The 27,543-nt window shown below is 43.6% G+C and overlaps 3 protein-coding genes across 11 annotated transcripts in view; 2 read left to right on the top strand and 1 right to left on the bottom strand.

Moving 5' to 3' along the window:
- Nucleotides 1–1,902, bottom strand: part of nckap1 (NCK-associated protein 1) — a 48,158-nt gene extending 46,256 nt beyond the window's left edge. For all 4 annotated transcript variants that reach the window (XM_063874687.1, XM_063874688.1, XM_063874689.1 and 1 more), the window contains exon 1: nucleotides 1,604–1,902. In XM_063874687.1, coding sequence (XP_063730757.1) covers nucleotides 1,604–1,711 — 108 coding nt within the window. In that variant the 5' untranslated portion in view covers nucleotides 1,712–1,902. The remainder of the gene's footprint in view (nucleotides 1–1,603) is intronic.
- Nucleotides 947–18,929, top strand: LOC134858694 (dual specificity protein phosphatase 19-like). 5 transcript variants are annotated; one of them, XM_063874717.1, is made up of 6 exons: nucleotides 948–1,191; nucleotides 2,748–2,847; nucleotides 3,324–3,555; nucleotides 5,218–5,264; nucleotides 7,946–8,098; nucleotides 13,235–14,152. In XM_063874717.1, the coding sequence occupies exons 3-6, from the start codon at nucleotides 3,327–3,329 to the stop codon at nucleotides 13,415–13,417; spliced, it is 612 nt and encodes a 203-aa protein (XP_063730787.1). In that variant the 5' UTR covers nucleotides 948–1,191; nucleotides 2,748–2,847; nucleotides 3,324–3,326; the 3' UTR covers nucleotides 13,418–14,152. The 5 variants fall into 5 exon arrangements, with proteins under 5 accessions (XP_063730788.1, XP_063730787.1, XP_063730790.1 ...); XM_063874718.1 differs by lacking the exon at nucleotides 2,748–2,847 and having other exon boundaries at nucleotides 947–1,191; XM_063874720.1 differs by lacking the exons at nucleotides 948–1,191; nucleotides 13,235–14,152 and adding an exon at nucleotides 18,032–18,929 and having other exon boundaries at nucleotides 2,656–2,847.
- Nucleotides 18,930–19,371: 442 nt separating this feature from the next.
- The window catches only part of LOC134858676 (uncharacterized), a 48,034-nt gene continuing 39,862 nt past the window's right edge, over nucleotides 19,372–27,543 (top strand). The window contains exon 1 of one of the 2 annotated variants that reach the window (XM_063874684.1): nucleotides 19,372–19,857. In XM_063874684.1, the coding sequence (XP_063730754.1) occupies nucleotides 19,753–19,857 (105 nt within the window). In that variant the 5' untranslated portion in view covers nucleotides 19,372–19,752. Of the gene's footprint in view, nucleotides 19,858–23,373; nucleotides 23,588–27,543 lie in introns of those variants that run through there. The other variant, XM_063874685.1, reaches the window with a different exon arrangement.

The following is a 27,543-nucleotide window of genomic DNA, read 5'->3' as shown; positions in this document are numbered from 1 at the left end:
TGCACTAAATACTTGAAAGGATATGACTGACTTCTTTCTCTCGTCTCTATGTATTCATCATCTTCATCCATACCCAGCTCATCCCACACAAACAGACCCACTGCTCTTTTTCTCCCACACACCACCATTGTTGTAACACACACAGGAATCAGTAACATTAATACATGTTATATTTATGTGTCTTTTGCATATCCATACTGTATTCTAAAGCAGCAGATGTCATGTGAATGTGCCTCAGTGTGGCTTAAAATAAAACAACAATACATTTGTGGTAAATAAATTATTTAAATTATTATTTTGGGGAGAAATTCATAACGTTTTTCACATGAGAAGAGCTAAACACCTGCTATGCATACATATTAATAAGAGACGTTTGTCTTTATTGATAACCACATCTACATATTGCATTTAAATAGTAATGTTTATGTCTTCACTAGTTTGTGGGTAGCTTTCCTAGCTGTACTCTGGTGCTGTTGGATTGTTTGTTGACATTTGTCACTTTAATAATTAATAAACTGCAAATTAATGACACTAAAGCAGCCTTTGCTTAATATTCTTAGCTTAATTCACTTAACATTACATTAGAAAGCTAAACGTAGCTATAAACAGTCTCAGGTGTACAAAAACATCAATACACCTCATAATACCTATCAAAATAGCACTATATATTTTGATAGGTATTCCATTTTCTGTTTATTCACCATTTATACCAAAGCTTATCAAGTACGTGTAAACTTAGTTGGTAATAAAACCCATTTTGAAGTGACTGTTAGTAACCGTTAGCTGTTAGCATTAGTGGCTGTGTTTTGATGGAACAGACGACGCCCGTTGCTAACGCAGGCCTAAAGATTGGCACGATAACCCCGCGAGCTTAATTCACCAGTTTAGGTTGTCGGTTAACTGATAGACGTTTACTATACGGGTTTCAACAAGTCTATATCTGTGTTTTATCGAACTGGAAATCGCTTAAATCGTTAGACCGACGGGCTACTGTACATAGACGTGTAGAGAGAGAGGCGGGGCTGCGTTCATTCCTGTGACACTCCTATGAAGCCCGAAATGGAGCGACTGTAGAGTCAGGAAGTACCCGAAAATCGGCTTCATAGGCCGGCTCATTTCCTGGAGATTGGAGGCTACTTTACCGCAAGCTAATTGGTTTGTGGATAGAAGGGACGCTTTATTTAGATTAAGGTAAGGACTTGTTAACGCATAGTTTGGAATGGCATTATTAACGATAGTGGAAAAACAAAACATGTTTATTATTATTACTAAACGTACACATTATTGATATGGAATGTATCTAGCTGCCGTTAGCGATAGAATACAGCTAATGCTACTACCAGGGCTACTACTGTGCTAATGCTATCATACAGTGATCCTGCTGCTGCTTATGCTGCTGCTAATGCTACTACAACCACTGCTAACCCTACTGCTACCATAGCTACTACTGTGCTAACGCTACAACTATAATGCTACTGCCGCTGCTAATGCTACATCCACTGCTAGCTTATCAGGCATTCCGCTTTCATATTGCCACTCTCTCACAGATACTGTTATTTAGCACTATGTGTTTATGGGGATATATCTGTGTGTGTGTGCGAACCTTTTTGATATTGTAAACCCGGGTCAGCATCCCGATGCCGCGGTCGTTCAGGATGGTCAGCTTCTCGGCCAGCTTCTGCTGGCTGGGCTGGATCACTCCGCGAGACATCTTCGGTTAAATGTGAAGATTCAATCCAGATGGAAAATATATAATATCAGGAATAATATCCGCAGCTTGTTAGTGATGTAAAGAAAGGAGAAAGAAGCCCGTGATTTCTGCAGGGATTTAGATCTGGCCCATGTTTCCGGGACTCCACCCCACCGTCTCCCTGTGTTTTCGGAGGATGAGGAGGATTGTCCTGGTTTTTCCAACGAGGCTGTGCTGCGTTCAGGGAAACCTCGGGGAATAGTGAACCTGAGAGCATAATGCATTACGATACGATAACAGATATTTAAATGTTACCCCATTTGTGAATAAATATTTACAGAAGTCTATTATGGCTACATGAGAAAACAAATGTGGGGTGTGACCTTCAACTGAGAGTTTGTGGTTTTTCTTCAGAATAAATTTATTTTTCAGGATTTTTACTTTTTTTTCAAACTTCTGAGATTTCACCCAAACATAATTTTGTGTATTCTGACTTATTTAAAAAGAAATCTGACTTAAAAGAAAATTCTGACTTTTAAAAAGAATTCTGAGACGTTCTCCCGAAAATAAACGAGACTTTCTTTCTGACTTAAAATTAAATTCTGACTTTTAAATCAATTTTTTATTCGCACTTTTTATTTATCCTGAAGGGTTGAAAGCCCCATGTTTAACATATTGCACATTATTAACACAACCAATCATAATATTTTATATATCATTTTAAAATGGGCTGCATTATTAACAGTTTGGATCATAATGCAGGACCTGTTCTGGTTTTATACACTGTAGTTTTACAACTTTTTCTGGGGAGTGTCAAAATGCAAATGATTAACCCCCTGTCTGTTTTACTGCTTAGTTGCACCATTAGGTATAATAGATTGCTTTGTTCATTAATAAAACAAAAAACAGCATTCATAGCCGCACCCTGAGCAATTCCTTTCTGAAAGTGTAGTTAACTACTTTACAGTGAACATCTGAACGCATCGCATTGTTGACGCAGCTTCCGACTCAGCTGTCAGTGTTACAGCTGCTTTGTGTTTCTCACCTTTTTACCCAGGATTTCACCCTGCTAACAACTCAGTCTCTTCTATACTGGTATATACTGTATATCATGAAGCAGCGATGATCTGAGTGAGAGAGCTAAACATTTAGAGCAGGTGGGTGCACGAGGCAGGGAAACAGCTCCGTGATTTCACTGAGAAACAGTCGTGATATACACGTTATAAACTTCAATGCACACTTTTGTATTCCAGATTTTACACACAGTTTGATAGCTAATGCACCTTAAAGCTAAGTTCACACACTTTGGTAGAGCTTCAGGACAAAGACCTGCAGACTCAGGGACAGCTGTATTTATATACACACTACAGGCCAAAAGACTGCCCTCATCACCTTAAGTTAGGATGTAAAATAAATAATCTGTCTAAATGGTTATTATTCTTTTAGCTAGTGTTTATACAAAGTTGGCGTGAGACTGGTCTCTGTGTTTACTTTTTCCATGTGCTACTCTACTGATTAACGGAATACACAGACATCAGAATGGAAATCTTCTTGGTAATTAATGTTCAGCTAAAGGAGAAAACCTGTAACTTATTTCATGTAATGAACAGATCACCTTTCTACTTGTTTTCAGGTGATGCATTCACTGTCTCAGGAGATCGAGGGATTCTCCCAAAACCGTCTGAAGAAACAGTGCACGAGGGTAACCACTGTGACAGGCAGGAGGCTGTTGGAGAGGAGGGGGGAGGATGGGGGAGGAGAGGAGGAGGTGGAGGAGCTGCAGGAGGAAGGAGCTGGGTTTGGGTTTGTAGAAGATACAAGTCTGGACCTGCAGGTCGGCGTCGTGAGACCCTTCCTACTGCTGGGTAATATACACTTTACTACTACTAATACTACTACTACTAATACTACTACTACTAATACTACTACTACTACTACTACTAATACTACTACTACTAATACTACTACTTATACTACTACTACTACTACTACTACTACTTATACTACTACTACTACTACTACTACTACTAATACTACTACTACTAATACTACTACTTATACTACTACTACTACTACTACTACTACTACTACTACTGCCAAGGAGACACACTGAGGAGACAGGACAGACTGAGGAGACAGACAGAGGAGACACACTGAGGAGACAGACTGAGGAGACAGACAGAGGAGACACACAGAGGAGACAGACTGAGGAGACAGACAGAGGAGACACACTGAGGAGACAGACAGAGGAGACAGACAGAGAGGAGACACACTGAGGAGACACACTGAGGAGACACACTGAGGAGACAGACAGAGGAGACAGACAGAGAGACAGACAGAGGAGACAGACAAGGAGACAGACAGAGGAGACACACAGAGGAGACAGACAGAGAGGAGACACACAGAGGAGCCACACTAAGGAGACACACAGAGGAGACACACAGAGGAGACAGACAGAGGAGACAGACAGAGGGGAGACGGTGATGGTTTATGTGTTCGTTTAGAATCCGTTCAAGGAGACCAAAGTAAGGAGGAGAAATGAACTCCACAGGACGGTTTAACAGCTTCTCCTTTATTTGAAGAGTTAGAAAACTAAGCGCTGTAAATGTAGTTTAATCTCTGAAGTCAAACTTTAAATAACGTTTGCTTCTGTTGATGACGGAGATCTGTTGTCTATCAGACCAAACACACCCCTCCTCAGATCCAGATGTATGCTTCTTTAAAGCCAAATGCACGACATAAATCTGGATCTGTGGAAATCAGGAGGGAACAGATTGAAAGGGACACATCTCTCTGAGGATCGCTGCCCGCTTCCTGTCTGTAAGGATCTGCTCCTGCTCTTCATGAAGGATATTTGACAAATGGAAGAAGACTCTTCCTGCTTTGTCTCCGCTGGATCTCCTCCTCCTTCATTAGTGTGTGACCTGCTTCCTGTTCTGTTGTCATTATTTTATAAACTACATTTAGCTGACGTCTTTATCCAACAAGCCTTACAGTAAGTGCATTAAGCCTTGAAGAAACTAACTCCGGTACATCAGTTCAAAGCGTTTAGGCTCAGATTTTATGAAAGCACTTTTCTGTAATTCAAACATTCTGGGCTGTTTCCAGTCGTGGTTATAACGAGCAAAACATTCCAGACTTAACTTTTGATGTATAAAATTCGGCCTTCAATTTGAAACAGAATTAGGATTTAATCATTTGATTATTTTAGTAAAATATTTTACACACACCTGTCTTAGTTTTTATTGCCTTTCTAAATAGTTCAATAAAGGCAAAAATATTAATAATAAAAACAATAAAAATAATAAAGTTGTTTTTCACAATATTAAGTTCTGCGTTTGGTTTTAACTTTGAGTTTCTTTTGAGAGTAACAGGACGAATCTGCGATTTAAATCCTAGTTTGTCTTCAAATCAATTAGTAAAATAATAACACGGGAACATTTTATTTAAAAAGCTGTCTTCTGAAAGCCGCAGTTTTAAAATCTGTTTATGTGAGTGTTAATCTGATGAAGCTGTTTCTGTTTCAGCGTCTCAGGATGCAGCGCACGACCTGGAGACCCTGCACCGGTGGGAGGTGGGTGAACCGGGAGATACTTTAAAGAGTCCCCTCCTGCTGATGTTCAGGTGTATATCAGTATGTAGCGTCTCTACTTTAAAGAGTCCTCTCCTGCTGATGTTCAGGTGTATATCAGTATGTAGCGTCTCTACTTTAAAGAGTCCTCTCCTGCTGATGTTCAGGTGTATATCAGTATGTAGAGTCTCTACTTTAAAGAGTCCTCTCCTGCTGATGTTCAGGTGTATATCAGTATGTAGCGTCTCTACTTTAAAGAGTCCTCTCCTGCTGATGTTCAGGTGTATATCAGTATGTAGTGTCTCTACTTTAAAGAGTCCTCTCCTGCTGATGTTCAGGTGTATATCAGTATGTAGTGTCTCTACTTTAAAGAGTCCTCTCCTGCTGATGTTCAGGTGTATATCAGTATGTAGGGTCTCTACTTTAAAGAGTCCTCTCCTGCTGATGTTCAGGTGTATATCAGTATGTAGCGTCTCTACTTTAAAGAGTCCTCTCCTGCTGATGTTCAGGTGTATATCAGTATGTAGAGTCTCTACTTTAAAGAGTCCTCTCCTGCTGATGTTCAGGTGTATATCAGTATGTAGCGTCTCTACTTTAAAGAGTCCTCTCCTGCTGATGTTCAGGTGTATATCAGTATGTAGTGTCTCTACTTTAAAGAGTCCTCTCCTGCTGATGTTCAGGTGTATATCAGTATGTAGAGTCTCTACTTTAAAGAGTCCTCTCCTGCTGATGTTCAGGTGTATATCAGTATGTAGAGTCTCTACTTTAAAGAGTCCTCTCCTGCTGATGTTCAGGTGTATATCAGTATGTAGAGTCTCTACTTTAAAGAGTCCTCTCCTGCTGATGTTCAGGTGTATATCAGTATGTAGTGTCTCTACTTTAAAGAGTCCTCTCCTGCTGATGTTCAGGTGTATATCAGTATGTAGTGTCTCTACTTTAAAGAGTCCTCTCCTGCTGATGATCAGGTGTGTATCAGTATTTATTACACAGCTTCGTTGAACACTGGATTGGAGCGGTGTTCATTTCCTTAGAGAAAGAAATCCGATCATTTTGAAGTCCTTAAAATCATTTCAATTATTATTAGGAGTCGAGTCGTTCGTGTGTGATTGGTCAACCTGCTTAGAGAAGTCCTGCCCCTTAGCCCATCGCACAACGTGTCGGCGCGCTGGCCAATAGGAGGGCTAGTGTTACACAGTGATGTCGGTATGTTCCAGAAGTAAACACATGGGTGTTTATTTTGTGCCACAGCTTAGACGATGAAAGCAGGACTTTTACTTGTCAGAAGTTATTTTCACTACTTCTACTGGAATAAAAGATGTGAGTAGTTCTTCCACCTCTGGGTTCATCACTCCTTTAAAAACTGTATTATCCAGCTCAGTTTATGGATCAGGAACCACACGGGTCGTGAGAGTACTTTATACATATATACATATTTATCAGAGATCGATTATTATTATTGGATTATTTGTTTGAGCTTAGGACTTTATAGAGCCAGACTCTCCTTCAGCTTGTGGAAAAGGATGGATGTTAACGGCAGATGTCGAGAAGACTCTGAGGTAAACTTTATTTAAGTGAGAGTAGACAGAAACTGCTAAGTGAATTGCAGCCATCTGTCTCCCCCTTACCCTCCCTCTTATCCCTCCATCTTTCTCCCTCTTCCTCTCTGCCCTCTCATTCTGTACATCATCAATTTAACTGAAGTCAGAACATCGTCTCTATTTCTGCAGTGTTTTAAAATAAAGTCGAAAATGCTTTGTTTTCCTTTGAGCTACGACCTCATCGTTAGATCCATGGACTCATCCTCCGTAATTAAAAGTCATGGATTGAGTATTCTGTCCGTAGTTCAGATGTTTCTGATCTATTCTCTAGGAGTTAGTAAAAGCTTGCTGAAATACAGGAAAAAAATGTATTATTCAAAATGGCCAACTTTAGAGAAGGCGGGGCTAATGAAAGCCTATTTGAAATATTTTCGGAACAACGACAGCAATGTGTGTACATCTTGAAGATCGGAGCCGTTATACGGGAAGGAGGGGGTTGTAAAGTGCGAAAGTTAGCTAGCGATACTGGAAAAATGCACAATATTAAAGATGGCAGACTTGCGGGTGGGCGGGGCCAACGTACATTATGCTATCGACTATTCCATCCCAAGGTATCTTTACATTTGACATGAGATGATTCCCGCCAAAAATCTAAATCTTACGATCTACCATTTAAGAGGAATTCGTAAAAGTAAAGCTAAAAATACAGGAAAGACTTTTTCAAAATGGCCGACTTTTACAGAAGGCTAATGAAAGTCAATTAGAAATATTTTCGGAACAACGAGCAATGTGTGTTCAAAGTGTCCTGAAGATGGGAGCAGTTATAGGAGAGGGAGGGGGTGTAAAATTGCTTAGATTAGCTAACAACTCATTCAAGAAGGCATAATATTCAAAATGGCTGACTTTAGAGAAGGCAGGGCTAATAAGAGCAACGTGGTACCACTTTTCGTGAACATCGGGGGAACTACATGTGACTGGATACAGGGTGCTAGAGAGCACACTTACACATCTCAGCTCATTTCCCTGCAGATTCCTCAGTTCAGTTCTGAGAGTTTTGGATCCTAAGAAAGGAGAACAGTCTTTCCAGAAACTGAAGGGGTCTCTGCTCTGACTTCCTGTCCTCAGAGTTTCTCCTCTTCCTGTCAGGTGACTCACATCCTGAACGTGGCGTACGGCGTCTCGAACCTGCTCCCGGATCAGCTGGAGTATAAAACGCTGCAGATCCTCGACCTGCCCGACACCGACATCACGTCACACCTGGAGGAGTGCAGCGCCTTCATAGACCGCGCTCGACAACAGGTAAACAGCTTCCTGTCAGATACACCTCTATAAGTAGGGTCGGGATTTTAACGGTAAGTTTTTGTCTGATAAAGTTATAAGATTACACGTTGTGTATGCACCAGATTGCTGTTGCCGGGCAGAATAGGGGGCCTTAGGGCAGGCTAATTTCCTTTACGGTCGTTATGCTTCATGCTAATGAACCGATATTTCATGGGATTATTTTCAAAGCAACATCTTTATTTTGTGGTTCATCTACATGCAATTAATTTAAAGAACTTTACAGAAATAGTAGTTATTAATTGAAAAATGCTAAATATTTTATGTGCCCATTAAAGTAATCTGCGAGAGTTCGTTCATTAAAGATGTACCTGTACATTCAGACATATAGATGAGGATAAAGTGATAGATAGAATCGGAGGATAAACCCTCTTTAGTGTCACATACAATGACGCTGTAATCCAGTGGCGGCTGGTGAACATTTTTTTGGGGGGGGCGCAGTTGGGCGGCACGGTTTAAATAGCACTTTTTTAGAGGTTTAGCTTAAGACAGTTGGTTAGGTGGCTGCGGCCACATTCGTGCTTCTTACATTTTTGTGTGAAGTGCTTTAGATCCTTCATCCCGGTTGTAGTCCAAAGTGTTTCAGTCCCAGGACTTTGAAATAACAGACAAGGGAAACAAAAAAAGGCATTGCTCACTGTACAACCAGCTAACCAATTCCGCTTAGCATACAAGTTTGAGGAGAAAGTCCGAGTGTAGGTTCTCCCGCGATCAGTGGTCGTCTGTTGAATGTTTAGATCTGTGGGCGCAAAGATTTGCGCCCACAGATCTAAGTTTCATCCCCCAATGAAAAGCTATCCTTGCTAAAATGACTGAGAAAAGTATAAGCTCTCCTATTCGCCTTATTCACCTGGCGGCCATTTTGAAACTCGAACGAGGCTGAGGGGTACACAAACCCGGAAGTTTGACTCCGATGCATACGATCTATGGAAGATTCAGCAGCACCAGCAATGGAAACTCCAGTGTGGACCACCAACCTTTCTTGTTTGCCAGAATTAACAATTCAAAATGTGGAGCAGTGGGCCAGTACCGACTGCAACATCCCCCGGGTTGCTTTTCACAAGGCAGTCTTGGAGGAAATGCTCCAAACACACTTTTGTGTATGTGTTTATCTGCATCAGTTAATAAAATGTAATCATACAAACATTTTAACATGTATAATTTCATTGATCAGACTCAATGTGACTCCTACATCCTCATCCTAGCTAGGAAAACTGATGTGATGTGTTTCCTAGGTTAGCTTGTGACTAGAAGCTAATACAAACAATACACTCAGAATATGCTTATACTAGTGAATTTGTGGTGGTAGATTTTAATAACATACTACTAATGGACTAGACTGTATATTTCAACAACCTGGCTCTCCGCCTTAATCTATCTACTAAAACTTGCGAGTTCAAGCTAGCAGTAGCCTGGCTAGCTGCTAGCGATACAAGCTAGTTATGGAGCCGGCTCAGCCTCACAGCAGCAGACATATAAAACTCAATAAAACTTACCTTAAAATTACGACCAGGATCCCTTCTGATTTTTACTATCCATTGCCGACGTAGTCCATGATCGATGGGGAAACGGTGAAAAGTTTGTCCTCGGTTAGATTTTTTCCTTTTTGATGATGTGCATTGGGGAACACAGCAGTGAGGCGCCATTGAACTCGCGTTGTGAGAACTCCCGGAAGTGGTAAGTGTACCCCTCAGGCTCGGTGGAACGTTCGAGGTGAATAAGGCGAATAGACTCCCATGTTATCGGCGCCCACGGACGGTAGCCGACCTGCCAATGCCCTGTTCCGTTACCCGTTCTGTGTACTGTGCACTGTGCACTGTCCGCCCTCAGAGAGTGCGCGAAATTCGACGGCTGAGTATCGTTCCAAACTTCACCCTGCCTGCCGCACTTACCGGAAATTACGTTGGATGTGTACAACGAAACCCCCAGAATCCGCGAAAAATATAATAATTCAAATCTTTTGTCAAAATGGATGCCATTGTTGTACTGCTTTTGTTCGTGAACCTTAATCTGTTTTTGATACGTTGTCGTCGCCGCCGTCGTCAACGTGTCTTTTTTCTCCTTTCTGTTTTCGCGGGCACGTACGTACGTACGTAACTTCCGCTACGTAGGTTGTACGTAGACAATATGGCGGCCGTTGAGTGCGGTTGAGTGTCCACAAAGCCCGTCTACGGAAAGCCCCTTCACTCTCTATTCACCCCCATTGTACCGAATTTGGCTGCAGTTCACCTAGGGGGCGATCGCGGGCGAGTGCAGAATACATGGACCCCTATGGAGCTAGGCGGCTAGCTACATCATTCTCCTAGCATATCGTCTACAAAATCCAAAATACTACTGTGGTTTCCGAGAGGTCGACAGGGATTTTTCGTCAAAAGTGGAATAATCTGGGGGTCATAGCCTTTTGTTTTCTTACAGGTTGGGCAGTTGCGACCCAGGTTCTGCTAGCATCTGGCTAATGAAAGCCGATTGGTCAATGAAGAACTCACGACTGGTTACGACCGAAGAATACGCTTTGTGGTACCTGTCCACAGAACATCAACAACGCCAAAGCCCGTCTACGGATTCAAGTCAATATTAAAAGTTCTCTGGTCCCACGGAGCCAAATCAGCTGCGATCGTATGCAGCTGTTGCTGCGAGGGAAAGGAAAGGGAAGGAGAGACACAAGGTGCCGTAAAGCAATTTATCACGCATGACGTCATCCGATTTACAAAAACCTAATTTTAGTCAAAATCAAGCGAATATAAAATACTAGCTATGTGTCGTTTGTGAGGATTATCCATTCCATGTTTAAAAAACTATAGCAGTGATTTAAAAAAAAATTATATCCAAAGAAATGTAGGAATCTATGGGTGGGGCTCCATAGGACCACATTCATTCTGCACTGGCCCACCAGCGCCCCCCAGGTGCAGTACCATACCGGAACGGTTTTGAGAGTGAACGTTCTCGTCAATATTAAAAGTTCTCTGGTGTCCAGTAACTCCACACTTCAAAAAATGGACGATTTGAGGGCGTTATCCGGGTATTTTACAGTGCACTTCACTGCCGCGATTAGAAATGGAACACCCTACGTACCCAAACACAGGGCGGAAAGGGCGGAAATTACGGGTATTGGAACAGGGCACTATTCTCAGAAAAGGCGAATGGCAATATATTATGTCCGGACACATTTTAGCGGTTCTTGACAGTGGTCTCCCATACACATTTAACCCATAAACACGGTACATTTCTTATTTCAATTATGTTGTATATATAACGTTTTTTAACTCAAAAAGTCAGGGTGGGCGGCGCCCTAAGCGCCCACTATTGACGCACCGCCACTGCTGTAATCTGAATATCTGCAGTCCAATTTAACCCATCAGTTTGCACACACAGCTGATTGCAGTTTCCTGTGACTCAGCACAAAGTCGTGTGTGTGTGTGTGTGTGTGTGTGTGTGTGTGTGTGTGTGTGTGTGTGTGTGTGTGTGTGTGTGTGTGTGTGTGTGTGTGTGTGTGTGTGTGTGTGTGTGATCTGAGTGCTGATATGAAAACAGCAAAACAAGAATCATTCTGAAAGAACAGATGAAGTCTTGGTGTTTTTTAAATTGAGTTTGGTTTTGGTCCGGAAGCAGCAGCTGATCTGTCGCTATGGTTACGGCAGCGGAGAGACGGATGTGGCTCTCCACGTCTCCGTCCCGCCGCTCGGTGAAGGCCTGTGATTGGCTGCTGTTCTACCCAGAGGAGACGCCTGATTGACTTCTCCTCTGGAATGAAAGCACAGATTACACGTCCATTATCTGAGCCGTGCGTGGAGCCAGAGCTAATTTAAATCCCCCGTCCCGAGGGGTGCTCACAGGTGCGGCACCTGAGAAGAGGCTTTATTCTGCTTATGAGGCTCTGAATTCAATAAAAAGGAGAGTTTATTCTGAATATAAAGCTCTATATTATAAACATTTTATTTTGACATTTGATGCTGTGTTTGTAATAACAGACACTCCTCTGAATTTGAGGGTCCATGTGGAACTAAAAAGACTGTAGAATTTATTCATTTAGTTCCAAGATTTGAGGCTCCAAGTTCAGTTCAAGCGACTTAATTCAGACTTTTGAGACTTTTTTTCTGCATATGAGGAAACATGTGGAATCATAAAAGAGTATTTATTAAGTTTATGAGGTTTTCTGTGAAATAAACTACACTTGTTCTGTCATTTAAGGCTCCATGTGGAATACAGATAGAATGTATTTGGAATATTGAGCTCTATGTTGAAGAAAGAGACTTTATTCTGCAGGACCCGCGTGGAATAAAATGTCTGCTTTGTCTAAAGATGTGGCTTGAATTTAAAATGCATCCCAGCCGGCAGTGCCGCTGCTAGCCATTTTGGTGCCCTAAGCATAATTCCTTCATGATGCCCTCCCCCCCCCCCCCCCCCCCCCCCAATAAAAAAACATTATGAGTTGTGATGAGTGAGTGGGGAGGGGAGGGGGGAGGGGAGAGGGGGGCACCATCGGTACCTTTGAGTAGTGTGCCTAAAAAGTGCCTCATATTTCTATAGTCTACTGAAATAATTTCGGCCTTATAATTATTATGACGATTTTTCATTAGGCTATTTTTGGTGGTGCCCCCTCGACACTTGGTGCCCTACGCACAGCGCGTAATGCGCGTTATGGGAGCGGCGGCACTGCCAGCCGGCACTGTAGGCATTAAAATAATTACATCAACATTAATATTAATCATATCACAAGTTTTGAGAGAAACCTCAGATTTATTCCGTCTCCACTCTGCAGACGGGACGGAGACTCTCAAATTAGAGAATCTCACCAAGAACAAATACTGAGACGATTCCTCAGAGCAGCTCTCCAGCACCTTTATGACGACCTAAAGAGGACCGTTTGGGGTTTCTTTTCAGATACCAGCCTCTGTAGCTTCTGCAGAAACCCATTAAATATCACTATAAAATGTTTAGAGCTCAGAAAGTCTCAGAACATAAAGAGCGAACTTCAAACCTGCAGATTAAACTCTGCTAATGGGAGATAAGCAGAGAGACGGGTCTCTGCAATGTGAGTGTAGTAATAATAATGTTGGCTCCTGATTGATTGGGAGATATATCTCCCGTCTCTCTCAGGACGGCGTGGCGCTGGTCCACTGTAACGCCGGCGTGTCCCGCTCCTCCTCCATCGTGATTGGGTACCTGATGTTGAGGGAGGGGCTTACGTTTGACGACGCCTACAGCCAGGTGAAGCTGGCCAGACCCTCGACTCGCCCCAACCCCGGCTTCTACCAGCAACTACTGACCTTCAAGCCATAGACATGTTCGTCCACTAGGGGCAGCAGAGACAAGCTGTAACACACAGGACTTCCTTTGTTTACTTCTAGTGACATCACTACGGAACACTCGCTCCTATTGGCTAGCATTATAGGCGAATGGGCGGGACATCTCTCAGCAGTTGAACCACATGCAAGATCTTTATTTCTTCTCCTTTTAGCTCTGGTTTGGTCTCCAAGAACTACAAATATACGGCTAAATGTGCTGCTCAATGCTCCGCTCTGTGCACCAGCTTCCAACGTCTTGTTACGTCTGTTTTTGAGGCTTTTTGTTTCAACAGCTGTCTGTATGGTGACCCAAAACAGTGAGCTGAAAGACACTAAAAGGGAAAACTGCAAATCTGGTGATAAGTCTCTGTTTGTTTGTCAGTTGATCACTTTTTAACCTTAAGATCTTCATTAGTTTCTATGAATCTTGAGAGGAAGTCATCAAAAACCACCTACAGGATGTATTTATGTGCCTAAGCTGTACGGCGTTAAGTTTGCTTTGTTTTCTTTCCATTTTATCCTGAAAATGATCCGACTGGGTGCTTTTTTTGTGAGGATTGAATGCTTATCATAAAATATAATCAAATGTCAATGTAGGATTTTATCAAATGCAACAGGAAGATTTCCACATTTTTTGAACGTCTTCTTAAGCTGTGTTTGTGCAGAAATACAACACAGAGTTAATGTGTAATTGTTGGAATTTGCTTTAATAAATCAGCACACATTCAAACCTTGTTGTTGTTGTTTGATCATGCTCAGAATATATTTACATATGTTGAGTTTGTATTTATCAGAAAGTAAATAAACTGTGAGAGTTTCACGCCTAACGAAAAAGAGATTTGCAGTTTGAAGTCGCCTGTTCTCTTTGCAGTGTTTTCTAATCACACACACACACACACACACACACACACACACACACACACACACACACACACACACACACACACACACACACACACAGCGTCCTGAGGTACATCTTTGATTCCTCTCTCTGCTCCATCAGTTATAATGATTACCTCGCCGCTGCATCAATCTCACAACTCCACAAAGCACTGCTAACCTCGCTCCCTTCAGATAATTAGCTCGCTGGATAATGAGGGGGGGATCCAGTTGGCTCACACACACACACACACACACACACACACACACACACACACACACACACACACACACACACACACACACACACACACACACACACATTAAAGGTGTCAGAAGATTCCACCTGTTGTTATTGTCCTTGTTAATGTTGGGACAACGTGTAGAGGACTGAAAACTTGACCTGAATACGTTTCCATTCAGACCTGAGTTACACGCCTCTAATCTGTACAGCGAAATAAAAGAAGCATCAGGTTTACTGCCGCCAAAACACCAGAGGATCATCATCCACTGCAGATATGATATTAATACCCATAGTGGACATTAGAGCATGCACACATTCACAGTAGAGTACATTGAGCCGATTGCATCCTATCATAATCACGCTGATCATGGGTCTGTACATTAAAGTGACTCGTTACTATGAGTGGTAAATAACTAGTGGGGAAAGTAATCCCTGTAGTTGCTAGGCAGATCTGGATTAATGAGTAAATATAATGACCCTTAAATCTGACTGTAGTTCACCTGCAGTAAATCCAGCAGCTACCCTGCAGTATACAAAGCCATTCAAACTAGCTGCACCTTTACCAGCTCTGAGAACACTTTAGGGCAGGGGTCCTCAAACTGTTTCCTAAAAACTCTGACTTTTTTCAAACTTATGGATTTTTTGAAATTTCTACTTTTAAAAAGTTCAGATTATTTTTTCAAAAACATCAAAAACATTCTGTTAAAAACAAAAAATCGACTTTTAAAAAAGTCCCAGTATCTTCTCAAGTACAAGACCTGAGTACTTCTACTTTACTCAAGAACAAGACCTGAGTACTTCTACTTTACTCAAGTACAAGACCTGAGTACTTCTACTTTACTCAAGTACAAGACCTGAGTACTTCTACTTTACTCAAGTACAAGACCTGAGTACTTCTACTTTACTCAAGTACAAGACCTGAGTACTTCTACTTTACTCAAGTACAAGACCTGAGTACTTCTACTTTACTCAAGTACAAGACCTGAGTACTTCTACTTTACTCAAGTACAAGACCTGAGTACTTCTACTTTACTCAAGTACAAGACCTGAGTACTTCTACTTTACTCAAGTACAAGACCTGAGTACTTCTACTTAACTCAAGTACAAGACCTGAGTACTTCTACTTTACTCAAGTACAAGACCTGAGTACTTCTACTTTACTCAAGTACAAGGTCTGAGTACTTCTACTTTACTCAAGTACAAGACCTGAGTACTTCTACTTTTACTCAAGTACAAGGTCTGAGTACTTCTACTTTACTCAAGTACAAGGTCTGAGTACTTCTACTTTACTCAAGTACAAGGTCTGAGTACTTCTACTTTACTCAAGTACAAGACCTGAGTACTTCTACTTTACTCAAGTACAAGATCTGAGTACTTCTACTTTACTCAAGAACAAGACCTGAGTACTTCTACTTTACTCAAGTACAAGACCTGAGTACTTCTACTTTACTCAAGTACAAGATCTGAGTACTTCTACTTTTACTCAGTGTGACTGTACGGTGAAGACTGCTCTGGTGTTAGCCTCCTGACGTTCTGCAGAGACGTGCTGCTGATTCTTGCTCTCATTAGCGAGCGCTGCGTCCTCTCTCTGAAATCGCAGCGCTGCAGTTTGCTGCTCCGCTCACAGTCTGGATCACAGCCAGAGATGAGGAGGAACTTTCTGCCAAATCCCTCGCAATTCCTTCCAGTCCTATAAAGGTCATCGATTATTTAACGGGCCTTTAAAGACGCAGACTGACTGCAGAGAGGAGCCCTCTGTCGCTCACCACTCAATATCTTTTAGGGCTTTGTTTTTCCAGGGTAACCGCACACTGCTGTCCAATAAACACAGCTGCTACAGAGCAGAGAGACAGGGGGATAAAGAGTGGAACCAGGAATAGTGACGGTGCCAAGAGGAAATGGGAACTGAGGTGCATTCGGCGGCCATCTTTGAAGGGTAGCGCCTATAGAGTGACGCAATGTCGTACCTTTTGTAGTCTGACCCTGACGGCAGCATCCCTCTGGTTCAATGGGATTTCTTCATGTGATTTTTGATTATAGAAAATCATTTCTGGTTCAAAACAAACTGTTATGATACTTACAGGTTTTCTTCAGCAGGATAATCTCCACATATTAAAGCACCTTATGATTTCTGAAGAGCTAATGTTGGGCTATGCAGGAACTACAACACAGTCACGTGACCTTATGTCACCACCGCTAAGCTAAAGGTGGCTAGCGTTCGGCTTTATCCGGTTCTCTTTATATAACCATGGTTCAGTCAACAGGTTGCTGGTACCCCCCCCCCCCCCCCCCCCGGTCCCTACAGGGTGATATAATGCAGTTCTGGTGAGACAGGTTGGCCTTTTCCTCACTGCTGCTGGATGCTGTATCACTGGAGACTTTCTGCTCTGAAGCCGCTGAATCTCTCCTGACATTTTTGTGACATTTCACCGTCTGGATGTGTCGGCAACAGTATGGCAGGAGCCTCCCATCTGCAGGGGCCCCTGGGGGCCACAGCCTCTCAGAGAGAGGATATTAACAGGCAGAGCGGAGGGCACAGGGAGAATAATTTCCCCTAAAGCTGAACCCTGTTATGTGCTGGCTTTCATTAGACCTGATGAACTGCAGAGGGAGCAATGGAGAGCCCTTTGTTTCTCTCTATGAACGGCATCCCAGAATCCAAGAGAACAGAAGATGTAAGAGAGGGAAACGTGAATGTGTTTCTTTCTACTGTGTATACAGTGTATATTGTATATATACAGCTGATGTGAAGCAGCTGTATATATACAATATACACTGTATACAGTGTATATTGTATATACAGCTGATGTGAAGCAGCAGGAGGAAACAGTCAGATTTGTGTAAAATTAATCCAGTGGGGTGGGGGGGGGGGGGGGGGGGGGGGGGGTTAGGCTTATTGCTGCATTGAATCATGGGAACTAAAGTGGGAGGAAGTTGATCAGGTAAGCCTCTTATCGTCTACTTTATTTTCTCAGAGCACAACAACATTATTTGGTCAGTAAACCAGAGGGTCTCTGGGGGGGGGGGGCACTCAGTGAATCTCATCAGAGCAGTTAAAGTAACCTGCTCTGAAATCTAACTCAGGTCAAATAAACTCCTTTCCGGAACATAGTGACATCACTACGGAACACGCTCCTCCTCCATCGTGATTGGCTGATGTTGGGGGAGGGGCTTACGTTTGACCAGGCGTACTTCAGTTAACCTGTCAAAATACAAATTCAAGGACAAAATATTACCGAAAGTAGGAGAAATATAACAAATATAAGTGCTTTCAGGACCAATCCACTGCAGACTCAGTGAATTAGAGGTTATAAACCAAGGAGAAATAAGACAAACATCATCCAGGAAATTTGGATTTTTTGTAATCATTTCCAGAGAAGATCTGTAAACATGTTGCTCTGAAGGAGTGTAATAAAGAGAGCGGAGAGCGGAGGTGAATGCTATGAGACACCATTATTCATAGCGCTTGTTTTCCCGCTTTAATAGGAGGAGAACATGAACAGAAAGAGGAGCGGGAGGCTTTCTGAGGAGGCCTTACAGAGACAGAAGTTCAGGAAACAGATCTGGAAACAGCGCTGAGCGGCTGCTGGAGTCACACAAACCAGGCGACGTTCACTGGTTTCACTGGAAGCAACGTGAGATGGTTGTGTGACATTTCCAGAAGAGAAATATAAAACAGGACGACAAGCAGAGGAACTATGTGGAGCTGAAGTTTCTAAAAGGGGGGATAATTAAAGAGTTGCTTATATTCCCTGACACCATAGTCACAGGGATTCTAGCCTCTGCAGACCATTGACATGCACTAACACCTGAACACACTACAGGAGAGGCTTTCCCATGACTGGCTCTCCCGAGAGGAGTTCTTCGTGCTGCGTCTCTATGAGGCTCCTCCCTTCTGAGGACAGGAGCGTCTGGTAAATGGGAAGAACAGAGGTCACAGCCTGACGTCACAACACTTGAATAAAACACCCATTTTCTCCTCTAGTGAGTTCTATAGGTGTTAGTGCATGTCAATGGTCTGCAGAGGCTAAAATCCCAACGTTTCAGAACATAGTAATATCTCTAAGTAACACTACCGCTCCTATTGGCTCACGCTCCAACACATTGTACATGATAGGCTAAGGGCGGGCGGGGCGTCTCTAAGTGGTAGACCAATCACAACAGAGCCGGCCAGCGAACCAATCAGAGCAGACTGGGCTCTGGTTTAAAGCAAGAGCAATAAACTAGAACGCTTTGTTAGCGTGTGGAGTAAAGCCGTTACATACATGTCACATGTTTTTATAATGCTGGTTTTTCAGTTTGATCCACATTACTGAGGGTAGTTCAGAAGAGAAGATGGACCTTTATTAATCCCCGTCTGGAAATTCAAAGTGAAGACGATAAAACGGAGGTATTTAAACTGTCGCATTAATTTTCCTCATGAAATAATATTAATGACAATAATTATTATTATTTGTACCTTTTTGAACTAAGCTCTAATAAAACAACAGTTCATAACAGCAAAGAAATACAAATGAAAACAAGATGCAATGATATAGATCAGAGGAAGAGGAGGGGGAGAGGAGGTGAAGAGGAGCGGTTAAGTAGCTTCTTTGACTCCCTCTCTCCTCCCTTCCTCCCTGCAGTCCCCGTCTCCGCCACCAGGTGGCGCTTTTCTCCTTCGTCTCGAGAGAAGGAGAGAGAAAGGGGGGGGAGAGGGAGCTGATTACAGAAAAGAAAGGCAGCATGAGGAGGGAGGAGAGGGGAGGAGGAGGGAGGAAACGTCAGCACTACATGCGTTAAAAGGGCAGATGGTAACGGCGGGTAACTGAGGATCAGCTCAGAGGAAGAGGAGGAGGAGGAGGAGAGAGGACAGCGAGCCGAGGATCTGAGAGGAGCCTATTACCAGAGGGGGAGAAACACAGAGAGGAGGTCCTCCCCTACACTTAAAGACCAAGAGGAAGAGGAGAAGTGAGGAAGAAGAGGAGATCAATGAGAGGCTGAGATTTCAGGAGATTCAGCAGAAAGAGAGGAAGAGGAGAGGGAGGAGAGATGGGAGACTTCGGGAGAGGAGTGCTTCCATGAGAAGAGGAGAGGAATATTTACAGAGTTCACTCAAACTTAGAGAAGAGGAGGAGGAGGAGGAGGAGGTCTGAGAAACTCCTGCTGTACTCCTCCATCAGAGGAGAGGAAGAGGACTTCTACTCGCTGGGATCTGAAGTGGACCGATGGCGTGTTACTACATAGTGATCAGCTCCACCCACCTGCACGACGGACAGCTGCGGAGCATCAAGGGGGTTTTCCGGGGACCGATCGGAGCCGGAGGACACCGGGTAAGAATCTCCTCACCTGTGAGACACATGATGAGGGCTTTTACTTTGAAAGGGTTAACAGCGCGCTGGTGAATGGGACTGTCAGGTTACTGGAGAAAGTTGCTGAGAGACAAAGATTTTTGAGAGCTTTTATTTTGTTAATAATTACACATGTATTATTCTCACGGTGCTTTTATTATGAAGGGTTGCAGCTTGTGCAGTGTGATCTTCACGTCCTAAACTCCAGTGTTTGTTGTTGTGATTTCATCTCCAGAGTTTGCTGTGAGACAGAGAAAACATGTGGACGTGCTTTTATTTTGGAAATCAATAACATATTTATTACTTTTCGCAGTGCTTTTATTCTGAAAGGTTTAAGCACCGTGTGTCTAATCCCTGACCTTCAGGTCTTTGATCTACAGGCCTTTTTTGGTCATTTCACATCCAGAAGTGTCTGTGAGACAGGGAAAGCATATCTTCGTGCTTTCGTTTTGAAAGGGCTGACTGCAGATGTTGACATGACTCCACTCTGTGATTGTTTTTGTTGTGCATTACAGCGGAGCCAGAGAGCCCTTCTGATTGTCAGCCTCTTCATCACTGTGTTTGCTCTCTTAATTAATTGCCACTTCCATTAGGTTAATAGACTTTGTGTTGGAGGCAGGGAGAGGCAGTGGGGGAGGTAAAGGGGGAGGGGGCTCCTCAGCTCCGGGTTTCTAACCTTTAAAGAGCTTTTCATCTCTCTTCAAATATACATTTACCCAGAGAGAGGAAGCCCACTCTGCTGCCCCCGGAGCCGCGGGCCACAGCTGGGAGACTTCAGGGGTCAGCAGCACGGTGAAACGTTCACGTCACACAGATTAACGAGCATTACAATATTAATAAGAATAATGTTAGATTTACATGATCACTTCTTTAGATTCTGACAAATGTGCTGAGATGAAAGCTTCTTAAACCTGGTTCACTCTGCTGCTCTGGCAGTGTTGTTCCCTCAGAGCTGTAATCTGGATTCAGTATTTTATGCTGTGTTTCTGTAGTCGCTCTTGCAGCTCTTACACAGTGTTGTCTCTCAGTCAGCAGATCTGAGGACTCCTTGGTCTGCTGAATGAAGTGTTTCTGCAGGAGGTGCTCGTTAATAGGCTGATCGTTAATAATGAATCAACAGATCGTCCTCACGGTCTCTGTCCGGCCTCCTGCCGTCACATCATATCTCACTGCTGTCGATACGTCTCCTACGGCCGTGCATCAGGAGCTGAGGCGGCGTGTCGGAGAGATGCATTATCTGACAGAGTTCACTCTGAGGCTTCATTGATGGTAGAGATGTAGAGTGGGGGTCTCCAGCATTTACAAGTTGCATTAATAAGCATTATAGACGATTAGCTTGGCTGCTTTGTAAACTTTAGGAGTGGTTTTGGGGTTAATGAGGAGGCTGAGTCCTTTTTCATGATCCAAAATAGCAAAACTAGCCAGAGAGAGGCCATATTTGTACTCTCTTTGGGCTGATTCTGCTGAATTTTAGGTGGATTTTGAAGATTTAGGGGACTCTGGATCATTTGCATTGCACAGATGGAGATGATAGTGTTCGTCTTGTGCTCTCTGTATCCAATGGTCTCACACCGTGGTCGTCAGAATAATTTAAATGAGTAATATCTGTGCAGATCTCCTCCCTCTGCAGACGTTGTGTAGAAACGTCTCTCCAGACGGACGAGTGTCACAAGTGTTTTTTTTATTTGGACATTGAACTGAGAAAACTGACGTGGTTTTCCTAAGAAAAGACAGTAGATTTTAGCCACAAATGATCAGACCAAGAGACAGAGACGTCCAGAGGACAGCACGCTGAAGGGTTTCACATGGGAGCAGAACACTGAGGCTAAAGCAGGAGAGAGTTATGAATACTGACGGGAGGCGCAGGGGGATGGAGCCAGACAGGCAGGGTCCTCAGTCCAGAGTGAGGTCCAGGTCCTCCAGGAGGAGACGGAGTCAGGCAGGAAGACTGCAAGAAACAGGAGTTAGCAAAACTAGCATCATCAGCTAAGAGGCCAGGGTGTGAGCGGCTAGCTGTGCTGCTGAAGCTACGCTCTGACGGCCGGGGGAGGTGGAGCATACACACACACACACACCAAAGATGCAGAGACATAGAATCCTAACCAATCAAACTATATTTCCCGTAAGAAACCCTGAACCCAACGTCCTCTCCTTCTGAACGACTCGAAGAGATGAAGACCTGACAGCACCTTTAAAAGCTTCTGAAACTGGATGTAAACTCTGCAAACATGAGGTTAAGTGTCTTCCACTAACACAAACACACACACACACACAAACACACACACACACACACACACACACACACACACACACACACACACACACACACACACACACACACACACACACACACACACACACACACACACCGTAAACACACTCCTAGTAGTTGAGAGGCTGGTCCCCCGGAGTAGAGGAGACGGATCAGAGATTTAATTTGCCGTACATGACGATCGTCGCCCTGGATCTCCCGCGCTGGACATCTTCTGCAGGTCTGATGAAACTGCGTGAAACACGTCTGAGGAGAATCGAATATCCCGCTGCGCTGAGAGGAAGGGTTAGCGTCCGTACAGAGACACAGATCAGTGTGGACGCTCTGATCTAACGGTTTCTGCAGATAGGCTTCATTCTCTGTCGATTGAGAGCAAATCTCATCAAAACAAACATAAAGGAAGTTATTTTGAGTCGCCTTGGACGTAATAAATAAGTGACCTTCATAGAAATATTGAAGATTCTGCAAACATTTACGAAATACAGGGCTGGGGTTAGAGCATGTTGAAAGGGAAAAGGGAGATTTGCATGATTTATGTAGAGATGTTTTTATTTTCTGCAGCTTTTCTGGCAACTGTGAGAAAAAGCTGTTTATAAATGAACATACAGGACAATAAGTGGGCTCTGAGATACTTATACTGCATTGCTTTTGGAGCTTTTTTAGGTCCCCTTGGACAAAATAATGAAATGACCCTCACAAAAATATAGTCAATTCTGCAGAAATGGACAAAACTTTTATATTCATTTAATCAAAAAGGGAATTTACGCAGACAGGTTTTTACTTTTTGTAACTTTTCTGTTAAATATGAGCATTTAAAGCTCCTTGGACCGATAAGACAGGAGTAATACCACCGATAAGGAGAGTAAAGTCTGTACTTGTCTCACTTTCACACAGTTTATTTCAGAAAGTGAACCCTCCCTTTAGTCAAGTCTTTTAACCGTTGAACAAAAACATATATATAAGGTGGGATGAAGAGGAGGTGAGGTCTTTGGATCAGCTCTCCTGGGCCCTGCACGTGACGCCAGGAGGTGGATGGGTTGGTTTCATCTCTCCTGAACTCCCACCTGACTGCAGCAGAGAGGAGGACAGATTCAAAGTGTGTCTGCAGCACGATGATTGGCTTCTGGAGATTGAGGGGAAATGTGATTAAAAGGGAACGCCTGTTAATGCAGCTGAGGAGAGAATGATCGTAGAGCCAGAGCTCAGTTTCCTTGCATGGGTGAGAACCGGGCGGTACTCCTGGACCTTGGGATCAGCAGAATACAGTCTCTCCTCCACAGAGAGATATCAGCAAGGTACATTCAGCAGAACTACAGGAGTATTTAACAACCAGAAGTAATCAAAGACATCCTCTCGTTTCTCTCCCTGCCATGTCGTCCTGATCTGAGTGAGCGCTCCAGATTCAAACCTCCCTCTCAGGTCTGACTCTCTCAGTGACAGGTGAGCGTTTACCTCTCTGATGAAGCTCTCTGTTGTCTGAAGCTTAATTGGGATCTTGGAGACGTTCGACTGCTTCTGTTTCTGTGTTACTATTCCTGCTGTCAGCACGGAGGGGGGCAGAGGCCTCCTTCATCACAGCGCTTTAAAAATCATTCAACAGCCTGCATCACTCTCTCTTATACAGCCTCAGAGCTGCGCCGTCTGTCTTAGTCCTACTTTTTATGGCGTTTCACTTCATTGTTGTATTCTATTCTTTGCATTTTATTTGTATTTCACGTCGTGTTTTCATTTGTATTATTTTCTTGTAATTTATTAATCTTCTAACACCGTCATCTATTTGTAACGTAAATAGGAGGAGCTAATTCTCTTTATATAATATGTTAATATACTTTCTGTATTACTTTATATTCTAACAGAGCTGCGGTTATCAGTTTTAAACCCGTTACCATACCAGTCTGCTCTGTTGTGATTGGTCAACCAGCTTAGAGATGTCCCGCCTCTCAGCCTATCACGTACATTGTGTCGGAGCGCTACCCAATAGGAGCGCGAGGGTTCCATATATTCCGTAAGTAAACAAGAGAGGAACACGGGGATTTGAGCCTCTGCAGACCGTTTACATGCACTACACCTATAGAACCACAGAAGAAGAACAGTGAATGTGATCCGCCTCGTGTGTGTGTTCCTCTCCTGTATGACATCCATCGTGACGGCCCAGCTGCCTGAAGCGTTCGCACCTTTACCGACATCACGGTTGCCATAGAGATGTTGATAGGTTAATTAACAGTAAATGTTGACATGGAGCTGTTTCACAGGCTCGGTGTGTGAAACCCCCACACTGCTTTAAACAACTCCGGAAGTGTGTTTTTTTCTCTGTATCCAGGTGTGTGTGTGTGTGTGTGTGTGTGTGTGTGTGTGTGTGTGTGTGTGTGTGTGTGTGTGTGTGTGTGTTTAGAGCTGAGTGTTTTCAATTAAAACCTCAGACTCTGCTGAGAGTAAAAGCTGCTTCATCCCCGAGGTTATGGTGCAATATTCTGACATCCGGCCCAACAACACCCCCGACAATACTACACCATAACACACTGCCTGTTAGAGAGAGTGTGTGTGTGTGTGTGTGTGTGTGTGTGTGTGTGTGTGTGTGTGTGTGTGTGAGAGAGAGAGATTCTGTGTGTTATGAGGTTTGAGCTAAGTCCCCACCAACATGGCTCCTCAGTCCATAAATTAACGCAGACGAGGACACTTTGTGCGTGTGTGTGTGCGTGCGTGTGTGCGCGCGTGTATGTGTGTGTGTGAGTGTGTGTGTGTGTGTGTGAGAGTGTGTGTGTGTGTGAGTACATGGTGTGCTTCATTGATGTGTGAAACATCAGCTATGACTGTGGAGCCATCTGCTCCAAAGGGACAGAGAGTGTAAGTGTGTGTGAGCAGGAAATCTTTCTTCTCCATGCATGACTGACTGTGTTTTCGTGACACAGCAGTGTGTGTGTGTGTGTGTGTGTGAATACTGGGCTGAACTAACAAGTCTGAGGTTTTTGCGAATTAAGTTTCTCTAGAATATTTTCTAACTTCTGTCGGCATGTTGAAATATCTTTAATACATCTTTTAGTTTTTATAGAGGCTCCTTAAACACTTCAACTCTGTCCCCTGGTCTGGAGGTCAATGGTTACTGAGTGTGTTTTTGATTGTTATCCTGAAGTAAGGTCTGCGGTTAACACAAGCTGAAGAGATTTTAGTTCCTTTATAGCCCAACATTAGCCTCCTTTAGCTTAGCGGTGGTGACGTGAAGTCATGTGACCGTGCTGTAGTTCCTCTATAGCCCAACATTAGCCTCCTTTAGCTTAGCGGTGGTGACGTGAAGTCATGTGACCGTGTTGTAGTTCCTTTATAGCCCAACATTAGCCTCCTTTAGCTTAGCGGTGGTGACGTGAAGTCATGTGACCGTGCTGTAGTTCCTCTATAGCCCAACATTAGCCTCCTTTAGCTTAGCGGTGGAGACGTGAAGTCATGTGACCGTGCTGTAGTTCCTCTATAGCCCAACATTAGCCTCCTTTAGCTTAGCGGTGGAGACGTGAAGTCATGTGACCGTGCTGTAGTTCCTCTATAGCCCAACATTAGCCTCCTTTAGCTTAGCGGTGGAGACGTGAAGTAATGTGACCGTGCTGTAGTTCCTCTATAGCCCAACATTAGCCTCCTTTAGCTTAGCGGTGGAGACGTGAAGTCATGTGACCGTGCTGTAGTTCCTCTATAGCCCAACATTAGCCTCCTTTAGCTTAGCGGTGGAGACGTGAAGTCATGTGACCGTGCTGTAGTTCCTCTATAGCCCAACATTAGCCTCCTTTAGCTTAGCGGTGGAGACGTGAAGTCATGTGACCGTGCTGTAGTTCCTCTATAGCCCAACATTAGCCTCCTTTAGCTTAGCGGTGGAGACGTGAAGTCATGTGACCGTGCTGTAGTTCCTTTATAGCCCAACATTAGCCTCCTTTAGCTTAGCGGTGGAGAGGTGAAGTCATGTGACCGTGCTGTAGTTCCTTTCACAGTCTAATCTGAATACATCAATATCTTCTCATAAATCTGTCCTCAATTACCTTTTAAGGAGGATTAAATGTCCCCTATTCTGCTACTTTTCAGATCCATGCTTCAATGTTGAAACAGCGCTTTATTTTCCTCACACTGCCTGTGCATAAATGGCTACTTTTCACTCCATCTGAAAACGCTCTGAAGAGCCCATGCCCCCACCTTTGCAAAAGCCCACTCTGCTCTGATTGGTTAGCTGGTGACTCAGCTGTGATTGGTCAACCTGCTTAGAGATTTGTCAAATGTCCCGCCCCTGAAAGAAACTGTGAAAAATGGCATCGCCTGTTGTGCAGTACCAGTTTATTACAAATAAATTCTGATGGATATCAGTCATCACCTCACAGTGACAGAGACGTTGACCTTCAGCAGCGTTTTTATGACCTTGAACACAACTTTTGATAACGAACAGCAAAGACCTGCTTATACAGTTGGTCGTACAGTGATGAGACTTATACCAATGGAATCTGTGGAATCTCAGGCTTCATATGATATGTGGTTTTTTGCAGATAGCATGAAGTAAAAAAATCGCCATCGCTCACTCGGTGCTATGTAGCGTTAGCTCGTTTCCGTTCAGTGCTGATTTAGACGCTTGGTGTTGGAGTTGTGTTTCGTTTTTGGTAGACATGGTTGATATGGTCTGGTAGCTGAGATTCCGTCCGTTCAGCGGGTATGCCACATTATAATAGGTTATTACACATAATAGGTTGTTAAATGTTCACATGTCCTGAGACGCTGTTTCTTACAGGTTGCTGCGTCTGGGTTTAAGAGGTTACCGTGTTGTGATGAAAAACCATCGCGTATGTGAAGTGTGGAGAACACAACCATACTTTGGGTTTCTGCTCCGGGGGAACAGTGGTAAAAATAAAAGCCACTTGTTCTTCACGTCTTCTTCCTGAGGTATGGAAACAGAGAAAGTTTTGGTTCGCAGCGAAAGTGGCAGCTCCTCCGCGCCATGGCTCCTCCGCTCGGGTCGGCTGTACGGAGCGGCTCGCGCTGCTATTGGCTGAGTTCAGTTCCGTATCACGGTGAGGTCAGTGTGATACTGAACTGAACAGGAAGTAAAGAAAGGAATCCCATCCAGGCATTTCAGAATGAAGTCAAGACCAGGGAAATGGTCATTGACTTCAGGAGGAAGAGGACGTCTCCACTGCCCCTGTGCATTCTGGGAGAGGATGTGGCTGTGGTGGAGGACTACAAGTACCTGGGAGTGCACCTCGACAACGGACTGAACTGGAGGGCAACACTGACGCTGTGTACAAGAAGGGGATGAGCCGACTCTACTTCCTGAGGAGGCTGAGATCCTTCAACGTGTGCAGCAAGATGTTGGAGATCTTCTACCAGTCTGTTGTTGCTAGTGCATTTTGCTGCCCTCTGCTGGGGGGAGGGGG

Source organism: Eleginops maclovinus, chromosome 22 (assembly GCF_036324505.1).
Source record: "Eleginops maclovinus isolate JMC-PN-2008 ecotype Puerto Natales chromosome 22, JC_Emac_rtc_rv5, whole genome shotgun sequence".
NCBI classification, from domain to species: domain Eukaryota; kingdom Metazoa; phylum Chordata; class Actinopteri; order Perciformes; family Eleginopidae; genus Eleginops; species Eleginops maclovinus.
The sequence above is the reverse complement of the archived record's forward strand: the minus strand, read 5'-3'. Positions and strand labels throughout refer to the sequence as shown.